This window comes from Bos indicus, chromosome 7 (genome assembly GCF_029378745.1).
Source record: "Bos indicus isolate NIAB-ARS_2022 breed Sahiwal x Tharparkar chromosome 7, NIAB-ARS_B.indTharparkar_mat_pri_1.0, whole genome shotgun sequence".
Lineage (NCBI taxonomy): Eukaryota > Metazoa > Chordata > Mammalia > Artiodactyla > Bovidae > Bos > Bos indicus.
In genome coordinates, this window is record NC_091766.1 from 107,927,138 (window position 1) to 107,948,018 (window position 20,881).

At 37.5% G+C, this 20,881-nt stretch overlaps 1 protein-coding gene across 5 annotated transcripts in view; it reads left to right on the forward strand.

Moving 5' to 3' along the window:
- FER (FER tyrosine kinase) overlaps nucleotides 1–20,881 on the forward strand; it is a 456,972-nt gene that overhangs the window by 309,847 nt on the left and 126,244 nt on the right. For all 5 annotated transcript variants that reach the window (XM_070794110.1, XM_070794112.1, XM_070794113.1 and 2 more), the window contains 3 exons: nucleotides 393–449; nucleotides 8,499–8,614; nucleotides 11,084–11,178. In XM_070794110.1, coding sequence (XP_070650211.1) covers nucleotides 393–449; nucleotides 8,499–8,614; nucleotides 11,084–11,178 — 268 coding nt within the window. The remainder of the gene's footprint in view (nucleotides 1–392; nucleotides 450–8,498; nucleotides 8,615–11,083; nucleotides 11,179–20,881) is intronic.

Below are 20,881 nucleotides of genomic sequence, written 5' to 3' on the forward strand. Positions count from 1 at the left end.
TGATGAAGTGAGGACTGGAAATTTAACATTGCAAAATGAAATTTCTTCATGTACTGATGACACAACATTCTGAAATGACAAATAACAGCGTAGCCTAAGCTTTATGGTGGGAGAAAAGTGTATGCTGTGTTCTAGTTATAGGGATACCATCATTTTGAAGTCTGAGAACTCTGATAAAAGTTTGCTATAATGTAGATCTTAAAGTTCTGTTGTGTAGTAACACTTCTTAACTCTGTTTTATAACCTCTTGAGGTTACAGCTTCTTCGTGTGCTGTTGATTGAATGGTATGAATGAAATATCCCTTAGGTCTATTTGCCACAGCCTCAAATGCATCTTAGAGCAATTGCGTTTCTCACCTAAGCTAAAAAACCATTCTTTCTTTTTGCCATAGGATAAGAAGTGGATTCTCAATCACGAAGATGTCACATTAGGAGAATTACTGGGCAAGGTATGTAATCCACTGAGCTGAATGACCAGAAGTCTTGATAGTGATTTTGAACTCTGTGATTCTTTGTTTCTTCAAAGCCTTTCTAATATTCCTGCACACAGCAGGGTACATTCACATGTGAACCTAGAAGAACACGGTGCCATATCTGTTACAAACTGTGGAGTTCGTGGTAAAAGAAATGTGAAAATCTTTTAAAAGTTTAAGGATTACCTTGACTTTTAAAAAAATAATGTAAATTTTCCTCTGAAAGGATTAAAAGCCACAATAATTTTTATTACATTGTAGTAAAACCAAACTAGTGAGCTGAGATTTGGAGAGGAGCTGTGAGGTAATAAGAATGTGTACACCAGTGGGCTTAGTCCATGTGTGTCTGGTTCACATGGTCAGAAAACATGCAGGCCTGCTCTCAGGGATCTCAGGACGTGCATAGAATCACAGTCTGTGGCAACATGGGCCGTGTTATTTCAATCTGAAAGCGATGTGGGCAGGACACATGTCTCAATGCACCCATTCTGTAGCTGGCTCTGCTCCTGGCCACAGGAAGTAGCTATATATGGTAAAGTCACTTTCCTTCAAACTGGTTGGAAATTTCCAACCCATAGGCAATATGAAAGTATATTATATCTATAATCAAATGGGTTATTTGGACATGTTGATTTATAATTGAGTTCCAATAGATAAGCATTAACGTCTTTATCGATGGCTTAATTAGTGAAGTTTGAATTGAGTTGGGGTTCATAATACAAGGGAAAAAATAGTGTAAAATCCAGGTAGGGAAAACTGTTACTCGTATACTTCTGAGTGATCAGTACTAGAATTTAAGGCTCAGCATTTCAAGTAAAGAAATAAATGATTATCCATTACTTATCTTGATTCAAATGTAAACTTGATGAATTGACAGATTTCCCCTATTTTTTAGCCTCGCTATGTGTTAAGAAAGTGAATCCCTGTTGAAAACAATCTATTTTGCAGAATCCTTATTATTTTAAAAATATTTTTCCAAATAGAAGCATTAAATTGCTATTAGAAAACAGTTTCTATTGATTGCTAATACTTATTTAGTAAGTAAATTCTAAAGAATTTCAAGCTACAGTAGCTATTATGTTTATTTCCTCTATTGTAACCATAATTCTTAAGGAAATATTATAGTTTTTTATTACTTTAAGTAACTTGGTATCAGTTATTGGGCTAAAAATTATTACAAAGAAATAAAGTAATTTCTATGAAAATACAATTAAATATAAAGTTATAAGATTAAACCAGTTACTGAAAAAGTGTGTTGAGAAGGGCAGATTTTTCAGTACTAAGGAAAAAAAAGTTTTCAGTTAAAGAGAGATATTTCAGTTATTTTTATGTTTAGTTTAATATGTGATACACGATACTTCACATATTAGGAATTTTATCCATTAGGTCCTTACTTGGTAAGGTTATTTGAAAGAATAATTATTTTCAATGACAAGGTAGTAGCATATACCCGTTTTAATAAATTTAATCATTTTAATAAAACAAACACTTCAACTTTAGAGACATGTATGGCTTAATTTCAGGCTTCCTGGTAGCTCAGACGGCAAAGAATCTGCCAGCAATGCTGGAGACCTGGGTTCAATTCCTGGTTTGGGAAGATCCTCTGAAGGAGGATAGGGCAACCCACCTCAGTATTGCCTGGAGAATCCCCATGGACAGAGGAGCCTGGTGGGCTGCATTTTGTGGGGTTGCAAAGAGTTGGACACGACTGAGTGACTAAGCACATAGCTTAGTTTCAGCAACTATTTCTGAGTTGAAAATTGTCAGTTAATATTTTCATTACCTGTTCTGAGTGTTTATCATATACTGCCTGAAAATGCATGAGAAAAAAAGAGGATTAACCTATACTTACATACTTTGGGATTTAGTAGTAACATAAAGTTGATGTGGTAACTGTAACTTTTACTGAGCACCGTATTTCTTCATACTGTGCTTGATAGCTGGTAATCAAAAATATTAATTCCTCAAATATTTATTGAATGCCTACTGTATGCCAGGCACTCCCCAAGGAACTCGGAATACATCCATGACCAAAGTAGACAAATGTCCTCGCCCTTGTAAAGCTCGTATTCTATCTAGCAGGGAAAGACAGACAAACAATAAACAATAAATAGGTAAACTTCATAATGTTAAAGGTGCTAATCCTGTGAAAACATGAGGAATTTAGAGTGCTGTTGGTTGGAGTTGCGATTTTTAATAGGGGAATCCAGGTAAGCCTTATCAAAATTGTTACTTTCCAATAAAAACCTGGCAAGAAGGGATTTAGCCACGTGGTCAAATGAGGAAAAGGATTTTAGGCAGAGGGAGTATCAATGCAAATTACATTTGATGAGCTGGAGAGGCAGTTTGTTGTAGTTGAGTAGGCAAGAAGGAACAGACTCAGACTACAAGTGGCTGAGGTGGTACAGATCATGTCAAGCCATGCTGGTCAATGTAGTTACTTTGGCTTTGAATATGTGTGAAAGGGTAAGCTGGGGGATGACTTTGCCTGAAGGAGTGAGATGATCATACCCTCTACAGAGTTCACTCGGGCTCCCGTGTTGAGAATAGGCTGGGAAGGTTCGGAAGCTCTTGTCTTTACCTAACTAATGATGATGGTTGCTGGTCAGATCACAGAAGTGGCAGTGGAGATGGGGGAATGTGGTGGGTTCTGCATTTGTTGTTACGGTTGACCCAACTGGGGCGTGAGACATGGAGGAGGTCGGCTTAGGTATACCAGGTTTTGGGGACTGAGATTAGGGGTTTTGCATGTAAATATTAAGGTTTGTCTGCTAGACTTCCCAGTGGAGATGCTGAGAAAACAGTTGGGTATTAAGTCTGAAGTTTAGAAAAGAGGCGTGGATCAAATTACAGATTCGGTAGTTGTCACTTACTTGATGGTTTCCTTCGATGAGTTCAACAATAGAGTGAGTCTAGGTAAGAGGAGAGAGAGCTTGAGCTCTGATCACTTCAAAATCAAGAGGCTGCAGAGAAGAGAAGCAAGAAGATTGAGGCTGAGAAAGAGAAATCTCCAGAAAGGCAGGAAACTGGGAGACAGGATGCCTTAGATGCCAAGAGAAAAAAGTATTTGAAGGAGGAGTGATCGGTGGTGGCATCCACTGATGAGAGGTCAAATGAGACGATGACGGAGAATCACTGAATTTAGCAATGGAGAGACTCCTGGTGACTTGACTGAGCACTTTCTTTAGCATGTTTTATGTGAAAACCAAGCTGGAATATATGTTAGGGAGAATGGGAGGAGAGGAAATAGGCATGGCAAGGATGCAACTCTGAAGCTTTGCTGTGAAAGGAAGCACAGACGGTGGCGGTTTCAGAAGAAATGATTTGTGTGCTGTTGGTTAACCCGAGAAAAACAGCATGCTGGTTTGAAGCTGGGAATGATGTCGTGAAAACTCATGATTTTTAAAGGAGATGAGAATTGCCGAAATAATATCATTGAGTAGACAAGAGGGAATGGAATTTAGTTTACAATGGAGGATTGACTTTAATAGAAGCACAGTTGATCTTGTAACAGCAAGGAAGATTGGTAGGAGGGTCAGTGTGGACCTGAGAGTCAGAAATTGCTTCAGTTTTCTCAGTAAATCAGGAAGCAAGATTATTAGCTGAGAATGAGGTTGTAGGGGAGGTACGGGATCTTTAAGAAGGGAGCTGAAGGGTGAGGAAAAGTTAATTAGAATGAGAGTGTTCATGTTCTAGGGAATTGTATAATAATTACTGAACAGTATTAAGGACCCCCTAGAGGTGTGTGTTCATAAAGTGAAACTAGTCAACACTGGTGTGGACTTTCTCTATCCACACTGAACTGTATCATCCCAGAAGGCCATGCTGCATTTGGTCTGGGTTGTGGATTTGACAAGGGGGTTCTGTAAATTAAGAGGAATAAAGAAGCTGGGCGTGTTCGGTAGACAGTAATTACGAGCCATGGAGTTTAAGCTGAATAAGGAAGAAACCAAGGCTGTTAAGGGTGTAATGGACAATAAAAAGTAATAGGATCTAAAGATTTGGAGGTTCATATCATGAGAAGCACTGGGCTGGAGGAAGCACAAGCTGGAATCAAGATTGCTGGGAGAAATATCAATAACCTCAGATACACAGATGACACCACCCTTCTGGCAGAAAGTGAAGAAGAACTAAAGAGCCTCTTGATGAAAGTGAAAGAGGAGAGTAAAAAAGTTGGCTTAAAGCTCAACATTCAGAAAACTAACATCATGGCATCTGGTCCCATCACTTCATGGGAAATAGATGGGGAAACAGTGGAAACAGTGGCTGACTTTATTTTTCTGGGCTCCAGAATCACTGCAGATGGTGACTGCAGCCATGAAATTAAAAGACACTTACCCGTTCTAAAGGAGATCAGTCCTGGGATTTCTTTGGAAAGAATGATGCTAAAGCTGAAACTCCAGTACTTTGGCCACCTCATGCGAAGAGTTGACTCATTGGAAAAGACTCTGATGCTGGGAGGGATTGGGGGCAGGAGGAGAAGGGGACGACAGAGGATGAGATGGCTGGATGGCATCACTGACTCGATGGGTGTGAATCTGAGTGAACTCCGGGAGTTGGTGATGGACAGGGAGGCCTGGTGATGATGAATCACAGCCCCGTGCTGCAATTCACGGGGTCGCAAAGAGTCGGACACGACTGAGCGACTGAACTGAACTGAACTCCTTGGAAGGAAAGTTATGACCAACCTAGACAGTATATTAAAAAGCAAAGACATTACTTTGTCAACAAAGGTCTGTCTAGGCAAGGCTATGGTTTTTCCAGTGGTCGTGTATGGATGTGAGAGTTGGACTCTGAAGAAAGCTGGGCACCGAAGAATTGATGCTTTTGAACTGTGGTGTTGGAGAAGACTCTTGAGAGTCTCTTGGACATCAAGGAGATCCAACCAGTCCATCCTAAAGGAAATCAGTCCTGAATATTCACTGGAAGGACTGATGTTAAAGCTCAAACTCCAATACTTTGGCCACCTGATGCGAAGAGCTGACTCATTTGAAAAGACCCTGATGCTGGGAAAGATTGAGGGTGGGAGGAGAAGGGGACGACAGAGGATGAGATGTTTGGATGGCATCATCGACTCAAGGGACATGAGTTTGAATAAACTCCAGGAGTTGGTGATGGACAGAAAGGCCTGGCATGCTGTGGTTCATGGGGTCACAAAGAGTCGGACACGACTGAGTGACTAAACTGAACTGAACTTATAGGGTCAAGGAATTTTCAGTCTGGGTACTAGAGGAAGTAAGCTAGAAAAATGAAAGCCAGCCAGAAGATGAGATAAATGAAATAGATGTTATCGAGGAGTGGCATTATTGGTGATGGCAGAGTTTAAGATCTGAACCTAGAAAATAACTTGGAATGCAGATCATTGGAGGAGAGATGATCACAAAACAGTTTGAAGTGTTGGAAGGATCCTTAATTGTCTCTTGAAATTTCCAAGTATAAGACAGGAGTAACACCTGGTGCAGTGATTCAGGAGCTCAAATAGTCAACAAATGAGGGAAAATATTTTCAAATGCAGTAGCTGCTAGCCAGGGTATTGGGTATGTAATCAAATGATAAAGTTTCAAAGCTAGGGGTTTTTAGGAAGGCAGTAGAGAGAACATTTTAAAAGCAGTGACAGACAGCTAGTGGAATCCTTTATTCTGTCTCCAGGGCACTGGAAGAAGGCCTGGTGTATGTGTATAGGGGACTGAAAGGAAATCACAATTTTAGAAGCCAAAAGAAACTCACCCACCATTTGAGTGTTCTCAAGTGAGAGTGAGGTTTCTATTAGAGCAAGTAGGTGAAGAGCATGACCAAAGAATAGATCAAGATAAAATTTTAATGATAGACCAGAAGTTCCCAAAGACACAGTGGAGGCTGGGGATAGAAGAGAAATAGTTGGAGACAGCAGGAGTCCGCCCTGCCTGATCAGAACCAAGAGTGGGGATGGACCGCCAGGACCTTCTGTGGGGACAGACATAAACAAGACAAGAGACACCATTAAGCTTAGCCTCATGGACGTGGAGCCAGCAGTGGAGATGAAGCTGTGCCTGCTAGGTGGTAGGGAGCAGTGGGTGGCCTATCCTTTTTCCTGACCTGTTTGGATGAAGAAGAGGTGGTCTGTGAAGCAGAGTCTTTTTCTCCGTGTTTCAGATTCCTCCCTTGATCACTGTTAATAGAGTTGACGTCTTCTGAGTGAAGACTGTTAAATAAATGTTTAAAGTTTTAAAATGCTTCCTATGAGCCAGGACCTATAGGTCCGTATAGGGCAGAGACCAGTAAAAATGAACCAAGGGGCCAATGGGATGACAAGTGTTCAGGAAGGACAGAAATAATCTGGGGAAGATCAGGAATCTCTTCATACAGGAGGGGCAGAAATGCACTTCCGGAGTAGTCAGCTTGTTCTTTGATTGGAAGTAGAGGGGAAGTATGTAGAAGGCAGAGCACATATTTTGAAATCCCTGTCTGAATTTAGGATACATGTAGCAAGAGGGAGCTAGACAGAGGCTGAGAGAGTAATGGCTGTGGAAGGCTAGATGTTGAAGAAGGCAGGAGTGTTTCTTGCAGCAGTTAATCTGGCAATGCTGTGGTGTGTGGGTTGAAGGCCTGAAGAACTGATGGTGAGATCAGCTGAGGTGAGAAAAATGAGAGCAGCTGTCTGAGATGTGAAGAGGAAGACAGCAATTTCTAGAGGGGGATCTGAACGCTTGCAGAGAGAACAATGGTCCTGCTAATTTAGTCAGCAAGTGTCTTCCAATGAGTTAAATGTTAATGAATTTTAAGTGCTTCAGAATCATTCAGGTAAATAACGGTCTAGCAGTAATCATGTATACTAACACCTTTACTGGGTCTATTTCTGATATAATAAATGATGTGATGATTGTGGGAAGGAAAAAACCCTTGAATAACACGGAAGGATATAAAGCTCAACTTTTTCTGTTTCTAGCTAATGATGAATGTGTACTCTGTTGAATTTATTGGATGTTTACTTTTCATGTAATCAGTCATCGTTTTCAATAAATATTTGAGTTGAATATTAGATTTAATAGTAATACTATTCATTACTTAAATACCAAAGTATGCTTAATATAAGTAAAATCAATGTTATTTTAAGCAAAGAGCAATTAGCTAATAAATAATGAGTTTATTAAAATCAGCATTTTAGTAATTTTCAATTATTAAGAACAGTTAAAATTTATATACCGTGGACTGTTAAGAATTATGTTGATCTTAGAACTCACACTCATGGATTTTCAGACCCCTCGTTGAGTTACTTCTTGCTCAACAGTGGTAGCGTTAAAGCTATTTATGCTGTTGCTTATTACAGTTACAGCTAAGAGTGCACATGCGTACGGAGGACTTAGAACACCTAAAGACAGCTGTCATGTTGGCTTTCCAGATCTTCTCTTATTTTTTTCGTACTTATCATAAAAGCAACTTCAAACTAGAAATAAGGCATTTTAAATCAGAGTATGTTCAAGCCATAGAGTAAGGCTCGGAGCTCAGACATCTGGCAGAGATGAACTCACCGTGGTGCTTGCGTTTGGGCAAGCCCCCCCTTCCCTGGCGCCTTCCAGAGACCGCTGACGGCTCTGCCTCTCGCACTCTTCTCCACTCAGTCCTGGCCATGTGCATCAGTGCCCCTAATCACCTTACAGCACCGTGGCTTTACCTGTAAGTGTTAATGGGGACTTTTTTAATACACTGATACCAAAATGTAGAGCTTGAAGGTAAAGACTAGGCGGAGTGAAATTTAGGTACTTCTGACAGTGTTAGTCTTTCCTTTTACACTACTACAGTTTTTTCCCATTTCCTTTCCCATTCCCCTCAAGCCTCAGTCTCCCGAATGGCTGGAGTGTTGAATAGTATATTTAAAGTTGGAGAATTGGAAAGAGCAGCATGCCAAGTCTTTATCTATACTTGAAATTGAATAAAGCCAACAGAGTACTCTAACTCAAAACTCATCATTACATGCTTGCCTGGAATTTTGCAAAGACTTATGTGACTGTCTTACATACCAAATGATAAATATGTTTGTATTTTCAGGGAAATTTTGGTGAAGTATTTAAGGGCGTATTAAAGGATAAAACTGCTGTTGCTGTTAAAACGTGTAAAGAAGATCTTCCTCAGGAACTGAAAATAAAATTCTTACAAGAAGCCAAGTGAGTTCTTTAAAATAATGTTAATATGTACTACTTAAAAGTGATTCATTAAAATGTAAGTTTGAAGATATCTTAAATTATGATTTGATGAATTAGAAATAGGTACTTTCAGAGTCTTCAAAAGTAGACACTTCAAAAGTAGGCAGTCTGAAAACAGAAAGATTCTCTTTTGAAATGAGACTCTAGGTCAATTAGCAGTTACAGTCAAAAGAGCCAGATGCTAAGAACAGTGAATATTCTTCAAGTCATTAAAAAAAACATTGTAGTATTTCTTGCTTCTATCACATGCATATACACGTATGTATATATGTAGTGTTGTGATTGACCTTATAATAAAAATAGTCTGTATTCTCCAAATAAAATACTTACTGTAAATATACCTTGAGAATTTAATGACATTTTCTTTACTCTCCTTAGATGTTATGGCTTGATTGTTTGTTCCCAGCTGTCACTGTTCTTTTCTGAGAATCTCAGAGTTCCTCTTCGGCTCAGGGTCTGACATTGTTCCAAAATTTGCATTGTTTGTTTTCTAATTGATCTCCTAGAATGATTGTCTTCCCTTATATGTTTTAGCTAAAATTTAATGTTGCAACTCCCCAGCTCTATATTGCACGTAGTTAGTGGTAAAATCTAGTATATACAACAAAACACAAAACAAATGGAAAGGGGCTTTGGATAGAGAATGGACATATGAATGGGAGCTGTACAGATGATGGTTGGATGGTTGGGAGGGAGAGAAGAAGGGTGTAGAGATCATAGATTGGTGTAAAGGGAAGAAGGAAAAGAGGTGTGTGTGAGGGCCTGTTACCTGCTACATGGCATTGTATATAAAAGCAAAGCTTTCCTAAAATGTGTGTGTGTGTGTGGGCAGCGGGGTGGGGGGCGTGTTACCTCCTTCACGGCATTGTATATGAAAACAAAGCTCCGTAAAGTGCCCTGGAATAACAGAGGACATGCAATGAGAGAACTAAATCCTGTGGAGTGGAGCATCTTGATGTCATTTCTCCATGTAAACAATAGATATTTATAGCAATGTATTAAGCTAGTTGGGTACATTTATTAAATATCTATGGAATAAAATTGCAAGCATTTTTCATATATATCACCAGCAAATCAGAAAAAATACTCTATAATGAATTTAAAAGCATCCTATTGGAACTGAAATTCATGGGCTCATCATTTTAGTTATTCATAGATATCTTAAAGTATCTTGCTTTCTAATTTGTGAATGTTTATTGAAAAATAGAGTTTAATTTATTCTTCTAATGTGAAACTATGAAATTTTCTGTTAAAAATTACAGTTATATCCTTGCAAGCTCTCAAGTATCTTTTAATTAGAAGATAGATCTATATATTTAAATATTTAATGTTATTTGGGTTCATCCTGGCTGTTTTGTAGAATTTCTTTATTAAGTAGTTTTCAACCTAAGAAATGACATTTTGGATTAAAGTCAATCATTCTAGAACTCCCTTTCTAATTAATCATAGAAACTGCAAACTCTGTTATTAACAGTATTTTTTTTATCTCTAGAATTCTTCCTAGTCTGTCTTCATTTGTTAATAAACATTGAACATTTTCAATTTATGACATTTTTCTTAGAGCTATCTCTGCTTTAGTTGTACATGTACAGCACATATATAAACTATTTCATCTTTCTCCAAATGAAGTTATTTTTTTCATTCTCCTAGGAAGGAACCTGTGTTTTTTCAAATATGAGTGAGTTTATAACTGTGTCAACAGGATAATATGGAATATCATTTGATAACAGGAATCATCAGGGCAAACAGACCTGTGAGGGCATCTAATCTATTTTTAACTCATGCTTGGAGTCCTGTAGATGAGTCTTTGCTACTTTTATAGCCCTCTGAAATTCTGCCTTTATCCAAACCAAAACTTCCTTGCTTTGACTTAAATCTAATATTACTTATTGTTTAAACTTTCTGCCAGGCTTCTCAAAACTTTTGAGTTTATACTATTTGAAATTGACCATGATTGTCAAGTAGGTATTATGAAATCTAAATATGAAGTGATTACTCTATAGCATTTACCAATATGAATTGTTCTTAAATTTTAAATGAATTGTGTACATAAAACAAAACTAAACAAAAAGATGCTGCCCTAACAGCTTACAGTTTTTGGTCCACTAATACTCTTCAGCTTTTGCGAGGGCATCGAAAAGCAGATGCTTTGAAAAGAGTTCCACATATTTTGGACTGAGTAAGTTATTCAGATTTAGCATGGTTGTTAGTTATTCAGAGTGGATACTAATTTTTATATGAATATTTAATTAAAAGCTGACTCATTTATTTTTCCAAGATTTATCAAAACTTACATGCATCCCATTTATCATAATTTGTGTTCGTACTTACGTTTTAAAAATTGTGTATTCTACTTGTGCACACTACACATGATCATAAATCAATGCTTACTACTTAAATGGTGACTATTCTTATATTTCTCTCATCCAGAATTCTCAAGCAGTATGATCACCCCAATATTGTCAAACTTATAGGAGTCTGCACACAGAGACAGCCTATCTACATCATTATGGAACTGGTTCCAGGTAATACCGTTTTAGCAGTTTCCTCGATGGCATTTTAATGTCTTTCTATTGCTTTTATATATTGTCTCTTTGATTTCTCCTTGTGAAGTTTCCAGTGACTTCTTTAACATTTTCCTCATGATGAAGAGCTTGTACATGTACTCATTGTTTTTATAGTCTCTAATACTTGCTGTTTTCTAGAAAATGTCAACCAACCTTTTTAAAAGGAAATATATTATTACATTGCAGTTACACATGGAATTTAGTTATATATAATGTTTCTGTGAGAAAAACTATTTAGAAAAGTTGTCTGCCTAGTTGGACTTTATAGTAATGGTAGTACTAAGAATTTAGTTCATTCATGTCCTTTTACAAGTACATTACCACACCTCCTCTTGTTAGTTGTACATAATAAGACCATAATGCTTTGGGTCACAGATGCTTCGAACTTCTTTAATATGTGGACAAAAAAAAAGGTAATCTCTCTTGGAATTTATCCTTGTATTTTTTTCTGGTGACTTTTAAAACTGCCAGATATTTTGGTTAACTACTTTTGCCAACAAACAAGGATAACATCAAACTGATAGCGTATATCTTTATTTTTATTATATTGATGCGTCTTTCTGTTGCAGAAAATGTAATCAGAGGCAAAATATGATCTTTATAGGATTTACAAGTACAATATTTAATAACTGATAAGCATTTGCTTTGTTACCTTAACTGTTTACTCATTTTAAAAGAAGAAACTTAAAGGAATATGAAAAATATTTCTAACTTTGAATATATATCACATAAACCTGGTATTGCTGATTGCCCACTGAAAACTTTTCACATAATCCTTTCATAATTTAAGGACAGTTGGTCCAATTTTACCATGCTGGTTTGATTGCTATTGGAATATTTCTTTATCACCATGTAACTGCAAAATTCCTAGATTATAATCATTTTCATTCTCAAGATGGCAATATATATTTGCATGATTTATACTACTTGTGATTAAATCTCAAAGTAGCTTTCATACAGTTATGAAAAATAGACTATAGTCTAAAATTTTAAAAACAGTTGAATAGCCTCTGATTTTACCTAAAATAGTATGTTTAGGTATTATGAATACATAAAACATTTACATAATCCAGATGATGCCCCCAGATAATAAGGGATGTCACTGAAAAAGTTAGATTTGAGAGGTGGGGCAGACTTGATGAGGAAAAGTAATTTGGTGTTACTGTAACTGACTAAAGGAGCATGATAACAAATTCCTGATGGAGGTCCAAATTGAATAAAACAAAAGATAGCTTTGAAAGAGAGCCAGGGAAGTGTTTATCTAGACATTAAATAGTAACCTTTATTGATATTTTTTTAATGATTAAGAATAATAAATTTCATTAGAAAATTCAAACTGTAATGAAGGCGGAAAATTAAAAATAAAAACCTCCTACTCAACAATCTAATCTTAATCCAAAGTGAACTATTTAGTTTTTTGTGGTTCCCCCCTCCCAAGAAAATATTTAATATAGAATACCATGATTTTATGCAAATCTTTTAATTATGTAAAATCATAAAACCTTCTTTTTTCTCTAAATATAACATGGTTTCCTTGTTTCCTATTCATCCATATAGTTCTACCTTTTCTTTATACTGGCTGCAGAATGTTCCATTATTTGGTTTTATATAATTTAATTTGGCCTTCTATTTATGGACACTTCGGTTGTTTCCAATTTTATTCCTTTTTTTTTCTTTTTTAAACAATGTTCAACATGGGTCTGAGTTTATGTGCATTTTGATTTATGGAAAGTGTATTCGCTTTCTGCTTATGCACAACAAATGATCATAACTTAGCAGCTTTCCATAACATCCGTTTATCACCTCGCAGTTGTGTAGGGTAGAAGTCCAGGCAGGCTTGACTGAGTTCTCTGCTCAGGGTCTCACAAAGCCAAAAATCAGTATATCTGAGTTCTTGTCTGGAGGCACTGGGGAAGAATCACTACCAAACTCCTCCTGGGTGGTGGCAGAATCTCATCTCTTGCAGGTGAGAAGTGGCCCGAGGTTCTCTTTCTTTTCTTGATGTGAGCCAAGGGCATCTCCCAGCTCTTCACAGGTTTCCACACTCTTTGATCTTCAGACCTGGTGTGTCACATCTTTCAGATGCTCTGAATTTCTCTAACTTGCTCTTATGTTTTTTGTTTCATTCTGTTTTGTTTTTCAAAAAAGCTGAGAGAATACTCTGCTGTTTTGAAAGGTTCTGTGATTAGAACAGGCTCACCTGGCCAAGCTGCCTGCCTTTAGGGCAGCTGTGCTGCATGACAAAATATAATCATGGGAATGGCCTCTAACCATGTTCACACATCTAAACATGTTCCAGGAATTAGGGTGGGACATGACTGGGATGCCATCTTCACATTCTGCCTACCACAGTAGACTTAGCTAAATTTTCTTGAAGGTTCATTGCCGTGTGGGATGTGAAACCACACTGAACTTTTCATACTCTGTCACATTAATTCAGTTGGTTGATCTTGTAAGATGAATGCGTGATTTTTGTAGCATCATGCTTTGTCATTTCTCATTTGGAAAATATCAAGTGACCAAACAGTGACATAATTCATTATGCACTATCAAAAGATCACATTCATTAATGCCATCCCTAATCTCACTGGAAAAATAATAGGAAGTGTCAATCTCTTGACAGCAAGTATGTGTTTTCCAAAATTTTAATTTGCATTGGAAAACTGGAATGTTGTCCCTGGCAGCAAAAACTGTCCGTTTTTTTGCCTTGAAGTCTCAGACTTCACTCAGTCTTGAGAGAATGTCAAATGTCTAATATTTAATAGCCATAATTTTTCAATCTTTTTGAAAACATATTTTTGACATGTAATTGCCGTATACTATATATATGTATATATAAAATACTGACATATGTATACACTTGTGAAACAGTTACCACAAAGTAATGAACACACCTCTCATCCTCAGATCTTTCTCATGCCTTTTTCGTCCCTTCCCCTCCCACTCTCACCTCCTGTCCCAGTCCAGCACTGATCTACTTTCTGTGACTGTATGTTAGTTGGCACGTCGTAAAATTTAATATAAATGGAACCATACAGTCTGTACTTCTCTTTTCTTGTTTGGGTCTAGTTTGTTTCATTCAGCATAATTTTGAGATCTGTCCATGTTGTAATGGTTTTCAGAAGTTCACCTTTTTATTGCTGAGTAGAACTGCATTATATGAATATGTCACATTTGTTATCAATTATTGACAGACTTTTGGATTGTTTCCTGTTTAGGGCTACTGCAAAGTAAGCTGCTATGAACACTTACGTACAAGTCTTTTTTTGTACTGACACGTGCCTTCATTTTTCATTTTTCTGCTGAAAATCTACCTAGGAATGGAATAAGTGAATTAGAGTGTACAACTTTAAAATTTTAAGAAGTTGTTAAATTGCTTTCTAAAGTCTTTATACTAGTTGACATTCCTAACTGCAGTTTCTCTACATTTTCATCAACACTTTGTACGCTCAATCTTTAGACATTATAATTTTATGTTGAAGTGCCTTACTGTGTTTTTAATTTGCTTTCCCAACTGACTAATGATATGAGCATCTTGTCATGTGCTAATTTGCCATTTATAATCTTCTTTGAAGTATCTATTTAAATAATTTGCCCACTTAAAAAAAAATGGGTTGTTGTAACAGGGGCCTCCCAGGTGGCGATAGTGGTAAAGAACCTGTCTGCCATCACAGGAGCTGCAGGTTCAATCCCTGGGTGGGGAAGATCCCCTGGAGGAGGGCGTGGCAACCTACTCCAGTATTCCTGCCTGGAGAATCCCCAAGGACCGAGGAGCCTGGCGAGCTATAGTCTGTGGGGTCACAAAAGAGTGGGGCACAGCTTAGCGACTAAACAGTGGCAGCAGAGAGTCAGACACGAGTGGGCAGGTTTAGCACACGGACGCCATCAGCACACAAGCACATTGCCGTTGAGTCTTGGTCCTTTATATCTTCTGGATGCAAGTCCTTTGTCAGATGTATAATTATCAAATATTTCCTTTCAGTCTGACTTGTCTCTTCATTCTCTTAACTGTGTCTTTTAAAAAGCAGATTTTTTTTTTTAATTGCCAAGTTTAAATTATTTTTTTTTCTTTACAGGTCATGTTTTTAATGGTAAATCTAAGAAATCTTTGAATCCCAGATTACAAACTTTTTCTCCTATGTTTACTTATACAGTTTTCATAGTTTTAGAATTTAGAACGTATAGTTCAGTCTATGGTTTGTTTCATATGGTCATGAGGAATGGTTTGAAGTTCGTATTTTTGGCATATAGATATCCAGTTGTCCCAGCATCGTGATTCTTCTTTCTCTCCTGATTTTTTACCTTCCTTTTAAAACACATTTATGTGGAATTATATTTCTGGATTCTGGGCTTCCCTGGTGGCTCAGATGGTGAAGAAGCTGCCTGCAGTGCAGGAAGCACGGGTTTAGTCCCTGGGGCAGGAAGATCCCTTGGAGAAGGGAATGCAAGCCCACTTCAGTATTCTTGCCTGGAGAATTCCATGGACAGAGGAGCTGGGCGGGCTACAGTCCCTGGGATCCCAAAGAGGCAGACATAGGACTGAGCGACTGACATGCACGCATATTTCTGGACTCTAATTTCTGTCAGTCCTTCTGTTTGTTGCAATGCCAATATCACAGGTGATGTTAGTTGTCTAGCTTTGTTCTTTTTCAGAATTGTTTTGGCTGTTAGAGGTCCTTTGCATTTCACTATCAATTTTATGGTTAGTTTTTCAGTTTCTATATAAAGGGTTGCTAAGATTTAGTTTAGGGTTAAATTGAATCTATAGATCAGTTTGGGGTGAATAGGCCTCTTAACAATATTGAGTCTTCTGACTCTTCTACATGGTATATCTTTCTAGTAAGATAGATCTTTAATTTCCCCCTGAAAGGTTCTATAGAGTTTAGTTATATAGGACTTTCCATCTTTTGTCAGACTTCTGAGTATTTGGTTTTCTGAGATGCTATTGTAAATGATTTTTTAAAAAATAAATAAATCCACTATGGAAGTCATAATATATATGTGAATAACACTGTCAGTTTGATGTATTGACCTTTATAGGACACTCTACACAACATCACCAAGATATACATTCTTTTCAACTATATAGAGAATGATTACCAAGATAGACCGTATCCTGGGCCGTGAAACAAAGCTCGGTAAATTTACATGAGTTTAAGCTCTGTTGGCTTCCCAGGTGGTGCTAGTGTTGCCCACCTGCCAGTGTGGGAGACATGAGAGATGCAGGCTTGATGCCTGGGCTGGGAAGATCCCTTGGAGAAGGGAAGGGCAACCCACTCCAGTATCTCCTGGAGAGAATTCCATGGACAGAGGAGTCTAGTGAGCCACAGTCCCTGGGGGTGCAGAGTCGGACACCACTGAGCAACTAACACACACACACACAAGTTCTATGAACACAACAGAAATAAAGTGGAACTCAAGGACAGAACAATTTCTGAAAAATGTCTAAATATCTGGAAAGTAAGCAATGCATAGCTGAGTGACCAGTGAGTCAGAGGGGAGCTTAGAAAGTACTTTGAACTAAGTGAGAAAAATACCTCAATATGTATATGATGTATATGGTGCCCATTAGACAGTGCTTGGGGACGTACATCTAGCACTGAATACATGGACTAGAAAAGAAGGGAGAACTCAGAGTTATCATCATGACCTCTACCTTACATTCAAACTAACTCAAAATGTTTATATAAAAGGAAGGAAAAATATAACAGGAAAAGGAATCAGTAGAACCCCTTGAGATTAATAAAATTAATAAAACCTCTACATAAACTCTTCAGAAAAAAGACACAAATTATCAATATCAAGAATGAGAGAGGTGACCTCATTACAGGTTCTACATAATTTAAAAGATATCCATAATAATTTCTTAATCACTGTATAAAGAAATTCAACAGCTTAGATGAAATGGAAAAATTTTCTGAGAGACAAAAACTGCCAAATTTTATTCAACCTTCATAACCCCATATCTTTTATAGAATTGGTCACTAAGAAACCATCCTTCTAAGAAAACTCCAGGCCTGTATCACGTCACTGGTGAATTATACCAAAGTTGTAAGAAGAAGCACCAGGTCTACACAAATTCTTAGAAATGAAAAGGAGAGAACTACTTCTCAACTCATTGAGGTCATTGCTACCTGATTCTATAACTAGACAAAAATATTACAGAAAAAGAAAACCACGGACTATATGTCATTATTACATATTTTATATTCTGAGCACAATTTTAATGAAGCAAATTAAGCCATAGACAAATACATCATGATCAAGTGGAGTTTATCCTAGGACTAGCAGCTGATTTAACCTTCAAATAGCAATCAATATAATTCAGATTAATATCATTTAAAATTATACAATCAGTAAATGAAGAAAAATCACTTGAGAAAATCCATCGTTCATTCCTGATAAGAATTGTCTGAAAATGAGGAATAAAAGAGAATGTCTTCACCATGAGTGACTCCTGAGAAAGTCCTACAGATAACATTGTCCTTAATGGCAAATATCTGAATGCTTTGCTCATTTATATCAGAAATAAGACAGATTTGCCTACATTTACCACTTAAACATTGTATTCTCAGTATTCTAGCTTCCAGGACAATACAGCAAAAAATAAAGCAAAAAAAGTAAAAATCATCTTTTAATATGTTTATGGTATTTTTCACCTCTGCCACAGTATTTCTTTGTCAGTGTTTGAAATTAAAATGCTGCCTACTATGCTAATATAAAAGACATTATAGAATTCTATGGTAAAACCACTGCTGCTACTGCTAAGTCGCTTCAGTCGTGTCCGACTCTGTGACCCCATAGACAGCAGCCCACCAGGCTTCTCTGTCCATGGGATTCTCCAGGCAAGAACACTGGAGTGAGTTGCCATTTCCTTCTCCAATGCATGAAAGTGAAAGTGAAGTCACTCAGTCGTGTCCGACTCTTAGCGACCCCATGGACTGCAGCCTACCAGGCTCCTCCATCCATGGGATTTTCCAGGCAAGAGTACTGGAGTGGGGTGCCATTGCCTTCTCCCACTACAGCACTTAAAAATAAATGATTTTTTTTATTTTAAACATTTTAAAAGTAATATAAATCATCTTAGTGGTTTTTCTCTTTAGACACTGCTTTGAAATCTCTTGTATTGAGCCAGTTATAATCTAACATTATAATGTCATGAAACTTGGGCCAGAATAGCAAGTTCAAAACAATAAGCTCATAATTTTGACATTTTCAGGCTTCAAGTTAAGGCTTGGTAAGAAACTTCGCATTGTCTCTATAGATTTTGTTTAAGTCTTTTAGGCATCTTTTCCTTTCTCATCAGTGAACACGTTTACATACAGAATATAAAGGCAAATACCATAAAATTCCTTGTAAAAAATATTTCCACTATAAGATGAAAAGCTGATAAATACATGGTTATAAAAAGCTTAGGAAAGATTTGTCCCAGGTATGCAAGCTAGTTTCAACATTTGAGAATTCATTAAAGTAATTCATCACAGTAGGCTAGAAGAAAAATCAAGTGATCATATATATAGATAGATGCAGACAAAGCTTTTAACAAAATTTAACACTCATTTATGATAAAGATTTTTAAAAGTCAGTAAACTTAAGGATCTTGCTCAGTTTTTTTTTTTTTTTTTAATCTATAAAAACCCTACAGCTAACATTATACTTAATGGTGAGAGACTTGAAGCTCTCCCATGGATGCCTCTCTGACCATTCCTTTCCAACATCTTACTCAAACTCCTGGCTAATATAAGACAAAAGGACTCAACGGGCTCTGTATCAACCTAGAGGGGAGGGATGGGGAGGGGAGATAGGAGGGGGGTTCAAAAGGGAGGGGATATATGTGTACCTATGGCTGATTCATGTTGAGGTTTGACAGAAAACAGCAAACTTCTGTAAAACAGTTATCTTTCAGTAAAAGAAAAAAAGACAAAAGGAAACGAAAGTTATACCGATGGGGAAGGAAGAAATAAAACTTTGTTTGCAGAAGACAGTTTGGTGGTTTCTTATAAAAGTAAACATACTTTTACCATGCAGTCCATCAATCACATTCTTTAGAATTTACATAAAGGAGTTTAAAACTTATATCCACACAAAAACATGCACAAAGATGTTTATAGTAGTTTCATTCATAATGTCAAATCTTGGAAGCAGCCAAGATGCTCTGCACTAGGTGAGTGGGTAACCTAGGCTACATCCGAACAATGGAATATAAATCAGAGCATGAAAGAAATAGCAAGCCATGAAAATTCCTAGAGGGAACTTACATTACTACATAAAGGAAGCCAGTCTGAAAAGGCTATATACTTTATGATTCCAACTCTGTGGTATTTTGGGAAAGGGAAAACTATGGAGAGTGTTTAAACAAATTTCAGCTGAGGATTGCAGAAGAGAGAGGTATGAACAGGCATAGCACTGAGGATTTTTGTAGACTATTTACGCTACCACGTATGACATAATAGTAGATACATGTCATTTTATATTTCTCCAAACAGAAAGAACATACATTACCAAGAATGAATCCTGATGTAAATTATGGACTTCGGGTGATAATGATGTCAGTATAGGTTCATCAGTTGTAACAAATTATAGCAAGGGATTTGATAATACAGGAGGCGCTCTCTTGTTCAGTTCAGTCACTCAGTCAGTCCAACTCTTTGTGACCCCGCGGAATGCAGCGCACCAGGCCTTCCTGTCCATCACCAACTCACGGAATTTACTCAAACTCACGTCCATTGAGTTGGTGATGCCATCCAACCATCTCATCCTCTGTCGTCCCCTTCTCCTCCTGCCTTCAATCTTTCCCAGCATCAGGGTCTTTTCAAATGAGTCAGTTCCTCACATCAGGTGGCCAAAGTATTGGAGTTTGAGCTTCAACATCAGTCCTTCCAGTGAATATCCAGGACTGATTTCCTTTAGGAGGCACTGGTTGGATCCCCTTGCAGTCCAAGGGACTCTCAAGAGTCTTCTCCAACACCACAGTTCAAAAGCATCAATTCTTTGGTGCTCAGCTTTCTTTATGGTCCAACTCTCACATCCATACATGACCACTGGAAAAACCAAAGCTTTGACTAGATGGATCTTTCTTGGCAAATTAATGTCTCTGCTTTTTAATATGCTGTCTCAGTTGGTCATAGATTTTCTTCCAAGGAGTAAGCGTCTTTTATTTTCATGGCTGTAATCACCATCTGCAATGATTTCGAAGCCCCCCAAAATAAAGTCTGTCACTGTTTCCACAGTTTCCTCATCTATTTGCCATGAAGTGGTGGGACCGGATGCCATGATCTTCGTTTTCTGAATGTTGAGCTTTAAGCCAACTTTTTCACTCTCCTCTTTCACTTTCATTAAGAGGCTCTTTAGTTCTTCTTTGCTTACTGCCAGAAAGGTTGTGTTATCTGCATATCTGAAGTTATTGATATTTATCCTGGCAATCTTGATTCCAGCTTGTGCTTCCTCCAGCCCAGCATTTCTCATGATGTACTCTACCTATAAGTTAAATAAGTAGGGTGACAGTATACAGCCTTGATGTACTCCTTTTCCAGAAACATTTGCTGAAATTAAGTGACTTTGCTTAGTCACTCAGTCGTGTCCAACTCTTTGCAACCCCACAAACTGTAGCCCACCAGGTTCCTCTGTCTGTGGGATTCTCCAGGCAAAAACACTGGAGTGG